General features: G+C 45.8%; 1 protein-coding gene across 13 annotated transcripts in view; it reads right to left on the reverse strand.

Moving 5' to 3' along the window:
• The window catches only part of nid2a (nidogen 2a (osteonidogen)), a 232,828-nt gene that overhangs the window by 57,991 nt on the left and 159,461 nt on the right, over positions 1-15,376 (reverse strand). For 6 of the 13 annotated variants that reach the window (XR_005458155.1, XM_038778739.1, XM_038778709.1 and 3 more), the window contains 4 exons: positions 12,786-13,031; positions 9,649-9,888; positions 6,346-6,585; positions 3,044-3,283 (listed from right to left, as the gene is read on the reverse strand). The exons of 2 other annotated variants lie outside the window; for them this stretch is intronic. Coding sequence is in view for 10 of the 11 variants with exons in the window: in XM_038778739.1 (XP_038634667.1) it covers positions 3,044-3,283; positions 6,346-6,585; positions 9,649-9,888; positions 12,786-13,031 (966 nt within the window). In the remaining variant the exon portion in view is untranslated. The remainder of the gene's footprint in view (positions 1-3,043; positions 3,284-6,345; positions 6,586-9,648; positions 9,889-12,785; positions 13,032-15,376) is intronic. 5 more of the 13 variants (XM_038778692.1, XM_038778686.1, XM_038778719.1 and 2 more) reach the window with 5 other exon arrangements.

Below are 15,376 nucleotides of genomic sequence, written 5' to 3' on the forward strand. Positions count from 1 at the left end.
TTCTGCGGCAAAGAGTTCCACAGATTCACCACCCTCTGGCTGAAGAAATTCCTCCTCATCTGTTTTAAAGGATTGTCCCTTTAGTCTGAAATGGTGTCCTCTAGTTCTAGTTTTTACCACAAGTGGAAACATCCTCTCCACGTCCGTTCTATCCAGGCCTCGCAGTATCCTGTAAGTTTCAATAAGATCCTCTCTCATCCTTCTAAACTCCAACGAGTACAGACCCAGAGTCCTCAAACGTTCCTCATATGACAAGTTCTTCATTCCAGGGATCATTCTTGTGAACCTCCTCTGGACCCTTTCCAATGAGCACATCCTTCCTTAGATATGGGGCCCAGAACTGCTCACAATACTCCAAATGAGGCCTTATACAGCCTGGTCTTGTATTCTAGCGCTCTTGACATGAATACTAACATTGCATTTGCCTTCTTAACGGCTGACTGAAACTGCACATTAACCGTTAGAGAATTGTGAACAAGGACTCCCAAGTCCCTTTGTGCTTCTGCTTTCCGAACCATTTCCCCATTTAGAAAATAGTCTATGCCTAAATTCCTCCTTCCAAAGTGCATAACCTCACACTTTTCCACATTGTATTTCATTTGCCACTTCATTGCCCACTCTCCTAGCTTGTCCAAGTCCTTCTGCAGCCTCCTTGGTTCCTCAATACTACCTGTTCCTCTACAGATCTTTGTATCATCTGCAAACTTAGCAACAGTGCCTTCAGTTTCTTCTTCCAGATCATTAATGTATATTGTAAAATGTTGTGGTCCCAGCACAGACCCCTGAGGTACACCACTAGTCACTGGCTGCCATCCTGAAAAAGATCCCTTTATCTCCACTTTCTGCCTTCTGCCAGTCAGCCAATCCTCTATCCATGCCAGGATCTTAACCTGAACACCATGGGCTCTTAACTTATTTAACAGTCTCCTATGCGGGAACCTTGTCAAAGGCCTTCTAGAAATCTAAATTAAACACGTCCACTGGTTCTCCTTTGTCTAACTTCCTTGTTACTCAAAGAACTTGTTACCTCCTCAAAGAACTCTTACAGATTTGTCAGACACAACCTCCCTTTGACAAAGCTGTGCTGACTCAGTCCTATTTTACCATGCACTTCCAAGTATTTTACAATCTCATCTTTAATAACAGACTCTAAAATCTTACCAATGACCGAAGTCAGGCTAACCGGCCTATAATTTCCCGTCGACTGCCTCCCTCCCTTCTTAAACAGCGGTGTTACATTAGCCACTTTCCAGTCCTCTGGGACCCTACCTGCCTCCAGTGATTCCTGAAAGATCATCGCTAATGACTCCACAATTTCCTCAGCTATCTCTTTTAGGACCCTGGGGTGTAGTCCATCCGGTCCAGGTGACTTATGCACTTTCAGACCGTTCAGTTTCCCCAGAACCTTCTCCTTAGTAATGGCCACTGCACTCACCTCTGCCCCCTGGTTCTCCTGGAGCTCTGGCATCCCACTGATGTCTTCCACTGTGAAGACTGATGCAGGGTAACAATTCAGTTCGTCTGCCATTTTTTTGTTTCCTATTATTACTTCTCCAGCCACATTTTTTTAGTGGTCCAATGTCTATTTTTGCCTCTCACTTACCTTTTATGTATTGAAAAAAATCTCTTCCTATCTTCCTTTATATTACTAGCTAGCTTGAACTCATACTTCATCTTCTACCCGCTTATTGTTTTTTTTGTTGTCCTCTGCTCGCTTTGAAGGCTTCCCAATCCTTTGGTTTCCCAATAATCCTCGCCACTTTGTATGCTTTTTCTTTAGCCATTATGCTGTCCTTGACATCCCTCGTTAGCCATGGATTCCTTGTCCTCCCCTTAGCATGTTTCTTCCTCCTTGTGATGAATTTCTGTTGTGCCTCCCTAATTACCCTCAAAATCTCCTACCATTGCTGTTCCGCTGCCTTCCCTGCTAGGCTCCTTTTCCAATCAACTCTGGCCAGCTCCTCCCTCATGTCTTTGTAGTTATCCTTATTTAATTGTAAAACCGTCACATCTGATTTCAGCTTCTCCCTCTCAAACTGCAGGGTAAAATCTATCATATTGTGGTCACTGCTCCCTAAGGGATCAACCATGATCTTATTGAATAGTAAAACAGATTCGAGGAACCATGTGACCTGCCTCAGCTCTTCTTATTACATATCTTAAGATTATTATGGTATTGTTATAGAAATCAATACAAATATATCTTTTAAAATTTTGATTTAACTTCTTGGCATTCATCTGTCACTTTTCTGAATGTTGCTGAAAAGGGAGACTTGTAGAAACATTTTGTCTTACACATTTCAGGAGGAATGTGAGAATGCTACATTTTTGAGGATCACAATAATTTATTCCGAAGGAGAAAGGGGTGCTATTGGTTGGTAACATGATTCTGATTGGTTATTGTATTGACATGGAGAAACCAATGGGGAACTATAGGCTCCCCAAGCTCCCAGTAATTCCAACATGGTCCAAGGCTTGAACATATTCCTTTTGTTTGCTATCAAAGGGTACCACTAGGTCTGGCTCACTCACTACCCTGTAGAATATTCTGCGCCCTATCCATGAGGTGTTTTACTCTGGTGCCTGGGGGGAAACACCCTATGTGGGGCTCACAATCAGAAATGTCTTTCTGTCGTCTTGACTATGGGATCTCACATAACAATTTCTACTCTTTGCTACTTCCACCTATGTTGTTCCTTTCCCATTAGTACCGTGATCCAGTTTGCTTCCTTCAAGGCAATGCCACACCCAGAAGACTGCAGTAGGGAGTACCTGTTTGCCATTGGCACAAATAATATTGTTATTCCCACCCGTTCGAATTATTCCAGATGGACAGCATTAACTATCCTGAACTGAGCTTGGTGGAGAAGCTCAGATTCAAGAAAGTGTCAGCCACCCTAGTTCTCCATGGAGACCCCCCGGTTGCCCCTCAAAGAAGCTCGGAATTCCAAAGCTCAAGCTGCAACAGCTGGATACTCTCAAAAACAAATTAAAGTCTTGGCTACACAATTAGTCATTTTGCTTCATTAAAACACTGACTGACCTGGCTGTCCACACTGTGGTTGACCAGTTCCAGGTGGAGTCCTGGTCCCAGGAATTTCTTGTCCGTATTCATTCACACACCAGCAGTGGCCTGTACTGCTGTGACATTGCAGAGGCCTGAACCTCCCTTCTTCATCACACTCAGGGATATGGACTCCAACAAGAGGTTCACGCAGGTTCAGCTCTGCTTGCAGTCTCTCTCGTTGCTGTTCACAGGCAGTCTTTGGGCGTTCAATGTGTTCTAGACGAACAGACAAAAACCGATTTAAACGATAATTAAATAAAGCAACAAAGAAAGCATGAATGTCACAAATTGTCATGTAACATACTTTCTTCCACTCCTGATGTCACCTGTCTATTTGTAGAAAATAAATAATATCTGCACCCATACACTTTATCACAAGTCACGTTTCGCACTCACCAGAGATCTATCTGTACACAGCAGAATCAGATTTGTAATGTCACAAAGTATATTGTAGACACACCCCTCGGTTTTGATTCAGTAATTTCAGAAATGCCCTTTTATGAGTATTGATGTGAGGAACTATTACATCAGCAATTTTCTTGCACAAATATTCTTTTTTTTTAAATTAAAGTTTACATTTTTACACTGCACATGAAATGGACAAAACGGTTATAATTGCACGTTGTTCCTTTTCGGCACCCCCCTTTGCACCCCAATCCCCCTTTTCTGCTGCCCCCAGGTCCTATCCCAGACTATTCCTCTGGGTAGTTCTGGATTTATTTTATCCTTGTAGCTTTGTGAGGGGCCCTCTGGTCCCTGTGTCGGTCTCTCCCCGGTTCCCTTTTGGCATTTCCATTGGTCTCTCACCCCTGTTGCCCCCCCCCCCCCCCCCCCCCCCCCAACCCTTTCATTCCTGTCTGCTTTGTGTAGACCTGGTGGTTCCCGTGCGTCACTCCACCCCTTCTCCCCATTCTATCCGTTGTTGGCTTCAAACAGGTCTTGGAACAGGCTGATGAATAACCCTCATGCTTTGTGGAAGCCATCGTCTGACCTTTGGATGGTGTATTTGATCTTCTCCAGGTGGAGAAATTCCGATAGGTCTGCCAGCCAGTCCACAGCTGTGGGTGACGCTGCTGATCGCCAACCAAGCAGGATTGTCCGGCAAGGCGATTAGGGAAGAAAAGGCAAGGGCATCGGCCCTCTTCCCCAAAGGAGGTTCTGGCTGGTTTGCCACTCTTGGACATCACCTCGAAGAAGACTGTCTAGAACCTGTCAAGTCTGGGGCAGGCCCAGAACATGTGGGTGTGTTTGGTCGGGCCTCCCTGGCACCGTTCACATTTATCCTCCACCTCCAGGAAGAACCTGCTCATTCAGCATCTTGTCAGCTGTGCTCTGTGCACCACTTTGTGCTGAATGAGGCTGAGCATTGTACAGGAGGAGGTGGCGTTTGCCCTACTCAATGTGTTGGTCCAGAGTCCTCACCCTACTTCCATCCCTAACTCCTCCTCCCTTGATCCGTCCAGTGGGGAGCGTGCGCTTCCAAACGTTGTCCGAAAATGATGACCCCCGCAGTTCCCTTTTCCCGATTCCCTGTGTCCAGTAGCTCCTCCAACATCGTGTCTTTCGGGACCCAAGGGTACCTCGTTGTCTCCTTGTGGAGAAAGATTTTGGTTTATAAATGTTGGAGTTCCTGTCCGTTTGGTAGCCCCAGTCTCTCCGTCAGGTTTTCTAAGGTCACAAGTCTGTCCCCTGTGTAGAGGTCGCAGGCCCCTGTGTAAAATTGTATGTCTTTTCTGGCTAGCTGAAATGAACCATGTTATAAGCATGACCAATCTTGAATTGGCTGTTTGTGTAGCCATTAACACACTCAGGATTGTTCAGCAAGTGCTGCCCAACTGGTGAATCACATCTTACAATGGACGTTTTGTTTTCAATATTGTAAATTGTGCTCCATCTGTACATTGCCTAATTTGAACAACTGAATGAACATGCTGTTTGATTCGATCAGGCCATTGTTGGGATGATCGGCCTTCGTAACTGGCATCACACAAGCTCTGGAATTAATCAGCATTTTGAATTATTTTATGTGAAACAGGACATCTTTGAGAATTGGTGAGGGAATCTAATTAAAGGCAAATACAATCTAGTAGCCACTGCAAAGTAGCAGCGTGTAAAGGCATGTGTAAACTCGTTCAATTATTTGAGATACTGTGCCTTTCCAGGGTAAGTTGAGATAGACTGGGCACTTTACAGATCCGAATGGTGGCCTTTGGCCCTTTTGCAGGTTTGTGTGATCTGGCATACCTCAAACCATGAATCCATCCTTGTCATCTTCCTGTTTCTACTCCGGCTATCGAGTACATGAGCAGCAATTCAGTGATTACCACCTTTAAACTCTTACTGCTTCCTAACTTCGGAACACAGAATCTCCCTCCCGCTCCCCAATCCCTGCCCTCTATACAGCATTGGTACCAAAGTATACCAAAATCCCTGCCTCACTCCCGACCCTGCAGAATATTCCGTACCCTCTCCATGATGTGTTTAACTATGGAGCCAGAGGGCAACACAAAATGTTGGACTCACAATACAAGTTACAGAAACACCTGCCTACCCACTTGACTATGGAATCCCCCATACCAATTCACTTTCTGCTCTTTGCGAATTCCACCTTTGGTGTCCCTTTCCCATTGTTGCTATGGCCTACACTGCACTCCTGCAAGGCAACGCCACTCCCAAAAGCCGGCAATAGTGAGTATCTGCTTGTGAGGGGCACACATCACAAATAATACTTTTATTCCTGCCTGTTCTGACTGTTTCCAATCGCGATTCGCAATTTTGTTTAATAATCTTTATTGTCACAAGCAGGCTTACATTAATTTACACTGCAATGAAGTTACTGTGAAAATCCCCTATTCGTCTATTTCCGGCACCTGTTAGGGTACACAGAGGGAGAATTCAGAATGTCCAAATTACCTAACAAGCACATCTTTTGGAACTTGTCGGAGGAAACTGGGGCAGAAGGAGGATACCCACGGAGACACAGGGAGAACGTGCAGACTCTGCACAGACAGTGACCCAAGCCGGGAATCGAACCTGGGACCATGGCACTGTGAGTCCCAGGCATCCTGAGCTGAGCTGAGCTTGGGCGGATGGTGGCCAGTTACCAGAATCTCAGATGCAGGAAAGTGTCATCCTCCCTGGTTCTCCATGGAGATGCCTCAAACATGCTCGGAATTCCAAAGCTTGAGCTGCAGCAGCTGGAGACACTTCTTACTCTCAAAAACAAATGAAAGACTCTGCTACACAATTGATTTTGCATCATTAAAACACTGACTGACCTGGCTGTCCACACTGTGGTTGACCAGTTCCTGGTGGAGTCCTGGTCCCAGGAATATCTTGTCCGTTTTCATTCACACACCAGCAGTGGCCTGTACTGCCGTGACATTGCAGAGGCCTGAACCTCCCTTCTTCATCACACTCAGGGATATGGCCTCCAAAAAGAGGTTCAGGCAGGTTCAGCTCTGCTCGCAGTCTCTCTCGGTGCTGTTCACAGGCAGTCATTGGACGTTCAACGTGTTCTAGACGAACAGACAGAAACAGATTTAAACGATAATTAAATAAAGCAACAAAGCAACAAATTGTCATGTAATATCCTTTCTTCCACACTCCTGATGTCACCAGTCTATTTGTAGAAAATAAATAATATCTGCACCGATACATTCTATCATAAGTCACGTTTCGAACTCTGACATGACCAGGGATCTATCAGTACACAGCAGAATCAGATTTGTAATTTCATAAAGTATATTGTAGACACACCCCGAGGTTTTGATTCAGTAATTTCAGAAATGTCCTTTTATGAGTATTGATGTGAGGAACTATTACATCAGCAATTTTCTTGCAGAAATGTTCTTTTTTTAAAATTAAAGTTTACGTTTTTACACTGTCCACGAAATGGGCAAAACGGTTATAATTACACGTTGTTCCTTTTCGGCACCCCCCTTTGCCCCCCCTCCCCTTTTCTGCTGCCCCCAGGTCCTATCCTAGACTCTTCCTTTGACCGTTAGATGGGTAGTTCTGGATTTGTTTTATCCTTGTAGCTTTGTGAGGGGCCCTCTGGTCCCTGTGTCGGTCTCTCCCCTGGTTCCCTTTTGGCATTTCCTTGGGTCTCTCGCCCCTGTTGCCCCCCCCCCCCAACCCTTTCATTCCTGTCTGCTTTGTGTAGACCTGGTGGTTCCCGTGCGTCACTCCACCCCTTCTCCCCATTCTATCCGTTGTCGGCTTCAAACAGGTCTTGGAACAGGTTGATGAATAACCCGCATGCTTTGTGGAAGCCATCGTCCGACCTTTGGATGGTGTATTTGATCTTCTCCAGATGGAGAAATTCCGATAGGTCTGCCAGCCAGTCCACAGCTGTGGGTGACGCTGCTGATCGCCAACTAAGCAGGATTGTCCGGCAAGGCGATTAGGGAAGCAAAGGCAAGGGCATCGGCCCTCTTCCCCATATGAAGTTCTGGCTGGTTTGCCACTCTTGGACATCACCTCAAAGAAGGCTGTCCAGAACCTGTCAAGTCTGGGGCAGGCCCAGAACATGTGGGCGTGTTTGGTCGGGCCTCCCTGGCACCGTTCACATTTATCCTCCACCTCAAGGAAGAACCTGCTCATTCAGCATCTTGTCAACTGTGCTCTGTGCACCACTTTGTGCTGAATGAGGCTGAGTATTGCACAGGAGGAGGTGGAGTTTGCCCTACTCAGTGTGTTGGTCCAGAGTCCTCACCCTACTTCCATCCCTAACTCTTCCTCCCTTGTTCCGTCCAGTGGGGAGCGGGCGCTTGCTAAACGTTGTCCGAAAATGGCCCCCGCAGTTCCCTTTTCCCGATTCACTGTGTCCAGTAGCTCCTCCAACATCGTGTCTCTCGGGACCCAAGGGTACCTCGTTGTCTCCTTGTGGAGAAAGGTTTTGGTTTATAAATGTTGGAGTTCCTGTCCGTTTGGTAGCCCCAGTCTCTCCGTCAGGTTCTCTAAAGTCACAAGTCTGTTCCCTGTGTAGAAGTCGCAGGCCCCTGTGTAATATTGTATGTCTTTTCTGGCTAGCTGAAATGAACCATGTTATAAGCATGACCAATCTTAAATTGGCTGTTTGTGTAGCCATTAACACACTCAGGATTGTTCAGCAAGTGCTGCCCAACTGGTGAATCACATCTTACAATGGACGTTTTGTTTTCAATATTGTAAATTGTGCTCCATCTGTACATTGCCTAATTTGAACAACTGAATGAACATGCTGTTTGACTCGATCAGACCATTGTTGGGATGTTCAGCCTTCGTAAGTGGCATCACACACGCTCTGGAATTAATCAGTATTTTGAATTATTGTATGTGAAACAGGACATCTTTGAGAACTGGTGAGGGAACCTAATTAAAGGCAAATACAATCTAGTAGCCACTGCAAAGTAGCAGCGTGTAAAGGCATGTGTAAACTCGTTCAATTATTTGAGATACTGTGCCTTTCCAGGGTAAGTTGAGATAGACTGGGCACTTTACAGATCCGAATGGTGGCCTTTGGCCCTTTTGCAGGTTTGTGTGATCTGGCATACCTCAAACCATGAATCCATCCTTGTCATCTTCCTGTTTCTACTCCGGCTAGCGAGTGCATGAGCAGCAATTCAGTGATTACCACCTTTAAACTCTTACTGCTTCCTAACTTCTGAACACAGAATCCCCCTCCCGCTCCCCAATCCCTGCCCTCTATACAGCATTGGTACCAAAGTGTACAAAAATCCCTGCCTCACTCCCTACCCTGCAGAATATTCTGCACCTTCTCCATGATGTGTTTAACTCTGGAGCCACGGGGCAACACAAAATGTTGGACTCACAATACAAGTTACAGAAACACCTGCCTACCCACTTGACTATGGAATCCCCCATACCAATTCACTTTCTGCTCTTTGCGAATTCCACCTTTGGTGTCCCTTTCCCATTGTTGCTATAGACTACACTGCACTCCTACAAGGCAATGCCACTCCCAAAAGCCGGAAATAGTGAGTATCTGCTTGTGAGGGGCACACACCGCAAATAATACTTTTATTCCTGCCTGTTCTGATTGTTTCCAATTGCGATTCGCAATTTTGTTTAATAATCTTTATTGTCACAAGCAGGCTTACATTAATTTACACTGCAGTGAAGTTACTGTGAAAATCCCCTATTCGTCTATTTCCGGCACCTGTTAGGGTACAAAGTGGGAGAATTCAGAATGTCCAAATTACCTAACAAGCACATCTTTTGGAACTTGTCGGAGGAAACTGGGGCAGAAGGAGGATACCCACGGAGACACAGGGAGAACGTGCAGACTCTGCACAGACAGTGACCCAAGCCGGGAATCGAACCTGGGACCATGGCACTGTGAGTCCCAGGCATCCTGAGCTGAGCTGAGCTTGGTCGGATGGTGGCCAGTTACCAGAATCTCAGATGCAGGAAAGTGTCATCCTCCCTGGTTCTCCATGGAGACGCCCGGTTGCTCCTCAAACATGCTCGGAATTCCGAAGCTCGGGCTGCAGCAGCTGGAGACACTTCTTACTCTCAAAAACAAATGAAAGACTCTGCTACACAATTGATTTTGCATCATTAAAACCCTGACTGACCTGGCTGTCCACACTGTGGCTGACCAGTTCCTGGTGGAGTCCTGGTCCCAGGAATTTCTTGTCCGTTTTCATTCACACACCAGCAGTGGCCTGTACTGCCGTGACATTGCAGAGGCCTGAACCTCCCTTCTTCATCACACTCAGGGATATGGCCTCCAACAAGAGGTTCACGCAGGTTCAACTGTGCTCGCAGTCTCTCTCGGTGCTGTTCACAGGCAGTCATTGGACGTTCAATGTTTTCTAGACGAACAGAAACAGATTTAAATGATAATTAAATAAAGCAACAAAGCAACAAATTGTCATGTAATATCCTTTCTTCCACACTCCTTATGTCACCAGTTTATTTGTAGAAAAGAAATAATATCTGCACCGATACATTCTATCATAAGTCACGTTTCGAACTCTGACATGACCAGGGGTCTATCAGTACACAGCAGAATCAGATTTGTAATTTCATAAAATATATTGTGGACACACCCCTAGGTTTTGATTCAGTGATTTCAAAAATGCCCTTTTATGAGTATTGATGTGAGGAACTATTACATCAGCAATTTTCTTGCAGAAATGTTCTTTTTTTTAAAATTAAAGTTTACATTTTTACACTGCACATGAAATGGGCAGAAAGGTTATAATTACACCTTGTTCCTTTTCGGCACCCCCCTTTGCCCCCCAACCCCCCGCCCCTTTTCTGCTGCCCCCAGGTCCTATCATAGACTCTTCCGATGACCGTAGATGGGTAGTTCTGGGTTTGTTTTATTCTTGTAGCTTTGTGAGGGGCCCTCTGGTCCCTGTGTCGGTCTCTCCCTTGGTTCCCTTTTGGCGTTTCCTTGGGTCTCTCACCCCTGTTGCCCCCCCCCCCCAACCCTTTCATTCCTGTCTGCTTTGTGTAGACCTGGTGGGTCCCGTGCGTCACTCCACCCCTTCTCCCCATTCTATCCGTTGTTGGCTTCAAACAGGTCTTGGAACAGGTTGATGAATAACCCTCATGCTTTGTGGAAGCCATCGTCCGACCTTTGGATGGTGTATTTGATCATCTCCAGATGGAGAAATTCCGATAGGTCTGCCAGCCAGTCCACAGCAGTGGGTGATGCTGCTGATCGCCAACCAAGCAGGATTGTCCGGCAAGGCGATTAGGGAAGCAAAGGCAAGGGCATCGGCCCTCTTCCCCATATGAGGTTCTGGCTGGTTTGCCACTCTTGGACATCACCTCGAAGAAGGCTGTCCAGAACCTGTCAAGTCTGGGGCAGGCCCAGAACATGTGGGTGTGTTTGGTCGGGCCTCCCTGGCACCGATCACATTTATCCTCCACCTCCAGGAAGAACCTGCTCATTCAGCATCTTGTCAGCTGTGCTCTGTGCACCACTTTGTGCTGAATGAGGCTGAGCATTGTACAGGAGGAGGTGGCATTTGCCCTACTCAGTGTGTTGGTCCAGAGTCCTCACCCTCCTTCCATCCCTAACTCTTCCTCCCTTGTTCCGTCCAGTGGGGAGCGGGCGCTTGCTAAACGTTGTCCGAAAATGACCCCCGCAGTATCCTTTTCCCAATTCTCTGTGTCCAGTAGCTCCTCCAACATCGTGTCTCTCGGGGCCCAAGGGTAAAATTGTATGTCTTTTCTGGCTAGCTGAAATGAACCATGTTATAAGCATGACCAATCTTAAATTGGCTGTTTGTGTAGCCATTAACACACTCAGGATTGTTCAGCAAGTGCTGCCCAACTGGTGAATCACATCTTACAATGGACGTTTTGTTTTCAATATTGTAAATTGTGCTCCATCTGTACATTGCCTAATTTGAACAACTGAATGAACATGCTGTTTGATTCGATCAGGCCATTGTTGGGATGTTCGGCCTTCGTAACTGGCATCACACAAGCTCTGGAATTAATCAGCATTTTGAATTATTGTATGTGAAACAGGACATCTTTGAGAACTGGTGAGGGAATCTAATTAAAGGCAAATACAATCTAGTAGCCACTGCAAAGTAGCAGCGTGTAAAGGCATGTGTAAACTCGTTCAATTATTTGAGATACTGTGCCTTTCCAGGGTAAGTTGAGATAGACTGGGCACTTTACAGATCCGAATGGTGGCCTTTGGCCCTTTTGCAGGTTTGTGAGATCTGGCATACCTCAAACCATGAATCCATCCTTGTCATCTTCCTGTTTCTACTCCGGCTAGCGAGTGCATGAGCAGCAATTCAGTGATTACCACCTTTAAACACTTACTGCTTCCTAACTTCTGAACACAGAATCCCCCTCCCGCTCCCCAATCCCTGCCCTCTATACAGCATTGGTACCAAAGTGTACCAAAATCCCTGCCTAACTCCCTACCCTGCAGAATATTCCGTACCCTCTCCATGATGTGTTTAACTCTGGAGCCAGAGGGCAACACAAAAAGTTGGACTCACACTTGACTATGGAATCCCCCATACCAATTCACTTTCTGCTGTTTGCGGATTCCACCTTTGGTGTCCCTTTCCCATTGTGGCTATGGCCTACACTGCACTCCTGCAAGGCAACGCCACTCCCAAAAGCCGGAAATAGTGAGTATCTGCTTGTGAGGGGCACACACCGCAAATAATACTTTTATTCCTGCCTGTTCTGACTGTTTCCAATCGCGATTTGCAATTTTGTTTTAATAATCTTTATTGTCACAAGCAGGCTTACATTAACACTGCAGTGAAGTTACTGTGAAAATCCCCTATTCACCTCATTCCGGCACCTGTTAGGGTACACAGAGGGAGAATTCAGAATGTCCAAATTACCTAACAAGCACATCTTTTGGGACCTGTCGGAGGAAACTATGGCGGCCGGAGGAAACCCACGCAGACACAGGGAGAATGTGCAGACTCTGCACAGACAATGACCCAAGCCGGGAATCGAACCTGGGACCCTGGCGCTGTGAGTCCCAGGCATGCTGAGCTAAGCTGATCTTGGGCGGATGTTAGCCAGCTACCAGAACCTCAGATGCAGGAAAGTGTCATCCTCCCTGGTTCTCCATGGAGACGCCCGGTTACTCCTCAAACACGCTCGGAATTCTGAAGCTCGAGCTGCAGCAGCTGGAGACACTTCTTACTCTCAAAAACAAATGAAAGTCTCTGCTACACAATTGGTCATTTTGCTTCATTAAACACTGACTGACCTGGCTGTCCGCACTGTGGTTGACCAGTTCCAGGTGGAGTTCTGGTCCCAGTGATTTCTTGCCCGTTCTCATACACACACCAGCAGTGGCCTGTACTGCCGTGACATTGCAGAGGCCTGAACCTCCCTTCTTCATCACACTCAGGGATATGGACTCCAACAAGATGTTCAGATCCACGCAGGCTCAGCTCTGTTAGCAATCTCTCTCGGTGCTGTTCACAGGCAGTCTTTGGACGTTCAATGTGTTCTAAATGGATAGACAGAAACTGATTTAAACGATCATTAAATAATGCACAAAAGTCGCAAATTATCATGTCACATCCTTTCTTCCTCACTCGAGTTGTCAGCAGTCTATTTATAGTAAATAAATTATGTCTGCACCAATGCATATTGGCATAATTCGCAACATCTAGCTCACTCCCTACCCTGCGGAATTGCGCGAGAGAGGCAACACAATACGTGGGACTCAAAATCAGAGTTAAAGAAATGCTTGTCCTATTGGCCCTGGAATCTCCTACACCAACTCAATTTTGACTCTGTTAGTTGGATACCAACAGGGATCCATCTGTACACAGCAGAATTCAGATCTGTAATGAGCGTTAGAAAGTTTATTGTAGAATCAGCCCTAAATGTCCATTATGAGTATTGCTGTGAGGAACTGTTATATCACCAATTTTCAATAAAATGTTCACCTTTATTGCCAGGAAGTTGGAGTGCAAGCGTTAGCAAATCTTGCTGATGGAGGACATTAGTGATCCCACAGGTGAAATACAGTGTAGAGCTTTACTCTCCTTACTCATGAAAGATACATTTGCTTTGGAGTTAGTGCAACGAAGCTTCAATCAATTGATTCCCGGGATGAGATGGCTGTCCTTTGGGAAGAGATCGAGTAGAATGGGAACAATTGTCTTGGAGTTTAGAACAATAAGAGATGTTCTGAGTGAACCAGCCAAAATTCTTAAGCGCTTCACAGGTAGATACCGGAGTCGGGTTTGTACAGTATTTGAGGTCAGAGCCACCGGATAAGCAACTGGTCATTCAGCATTGAGATCAGAGGTATTCTTCACTCAGAAATTTATTAACTTTTGCAATTCCCATCCCCAGAGGCATGTGGATATACACTTGGTCGGTATATTCAGGACTGAGGTCGATATATTTTTAGCCAGAAAGGGAGTCAATGGAAAATGGAGGGAAGTGGAGTTAATCTAGAAGTTCAACCATGATCTTATGATGTTACAAACATGACTGATTATCTGTAATGGGTTGTGTTATAAAGCCAGGGGAGTCCAGCCAGCTTCTTATTTCAGCAACAGCATCATACATTCACCGGGTCCTCATTCCTTTTTTAGCTGGCTCTACAGCTGCCTGCCTTTCATGCTGGTGCTGGCACAACTCCGTTCAATTGAGCATGGGGAGCAATCATCCCCAGCTGGATGAGTCCTGTGCAGATTACTACAGGTTATTACAGGTTGTTAGTGTAGCTTCTAATGCACTCAGGATTGTTCAGCAAGCGCTGCAAAAATCACAGAATCACACCTTGAATTTATAAATGTGAGCTAGTTGTGCACCACCTGTACACTGGCTACTTTGAACAACTGAAGGAATATTCTGATTGATTTGGTTAGTCAATGGTTGGAATGTACAGCCTTCCAGTCTGGCATTGCACAAACACTGAAATTCATCAGGACTTTGCTTAATTGTATGGGAGGCAGAACATCTTTTTGACTGATGGCAGAATCCAATTATCGGCAAATACCCATCGAGTAGGCACTGCATAGTAAAAGCGTGAATTGGTGTATTTAAATTATTGTTCAAATCTTTGAGATACTCTGCCTTTCCAGGGTAGGTTGAGATAGACTGGACACTTTTTAGATCTGAATGTGATGTCCTTTGGCCCTTTTACAAGTTTGTATGATCTAGCATACCTCAAACCATGATCCTTGTTGACTTCCTGTTTCTACTCCAGCTACCGAGTGCACCGGCAGCAATCCATTATATACTACCTTTAAACTCATACTTTTAAAATTGCTTCTCATCTCCTGAAAATCAGACCATAAAACCTCTGTCCTTGCCCTCTTTATGTCATTGTATCAATGTGTACCACAATGTCTGGCTCACTCCCTACCCTGCAGAATATTCTGCACCCTCTCTATGATGTGTTTAACTCTGTTGCCCGGGGTGGCAACAGACAATCTGAGTTACAGAAATGCCGGTCTGTCCTCTTGACTACAGAAGCTCATATAACTCCATTTCTACTCTTTGCAAGTTCAACCTTTGCTGTGCCTTTCCCATTGTTGCCAAGCCCCAGACTGCACTCCTTCAAGGCAAGGCCACTCCCAGCAGCCTGCAATAGTGTGTATCTATTTGTGAGTGGCGTACACCACAAAGAATACTGTTATTCTCGGCTATGCGACTACTCTGGATTGCCGTTTATTAATTATCCTAAACTGTGATTAGGTGAGTGGGTGGCATGGTGGCACAGTGGTTAGCACTGCTGCCTCACAGCACCAAGGGCCCGGGTTTGATTCCAGCTTTGCGTAACTGGCTGTGCGGAGTCTGCACATTCTCCCGGTGTCTGCATGTGTTTCTCCA

Source organism: Scyliorhinus canicula, chromosome 2, assembly GCF_902713615.1.
Source record: "Scyliorhinus canicula chromosome 2, sScyCan1.1, whole genome shotgun sequence".
Taxonomy (NCBI): domain Eukaryota; kingdom Metazoa; phylum Chordata; class Chondrichthyes; order Carcharhiniformes; family Scyliorhinidae; genus Scyliorhinus; species Scyliorhinus canicula.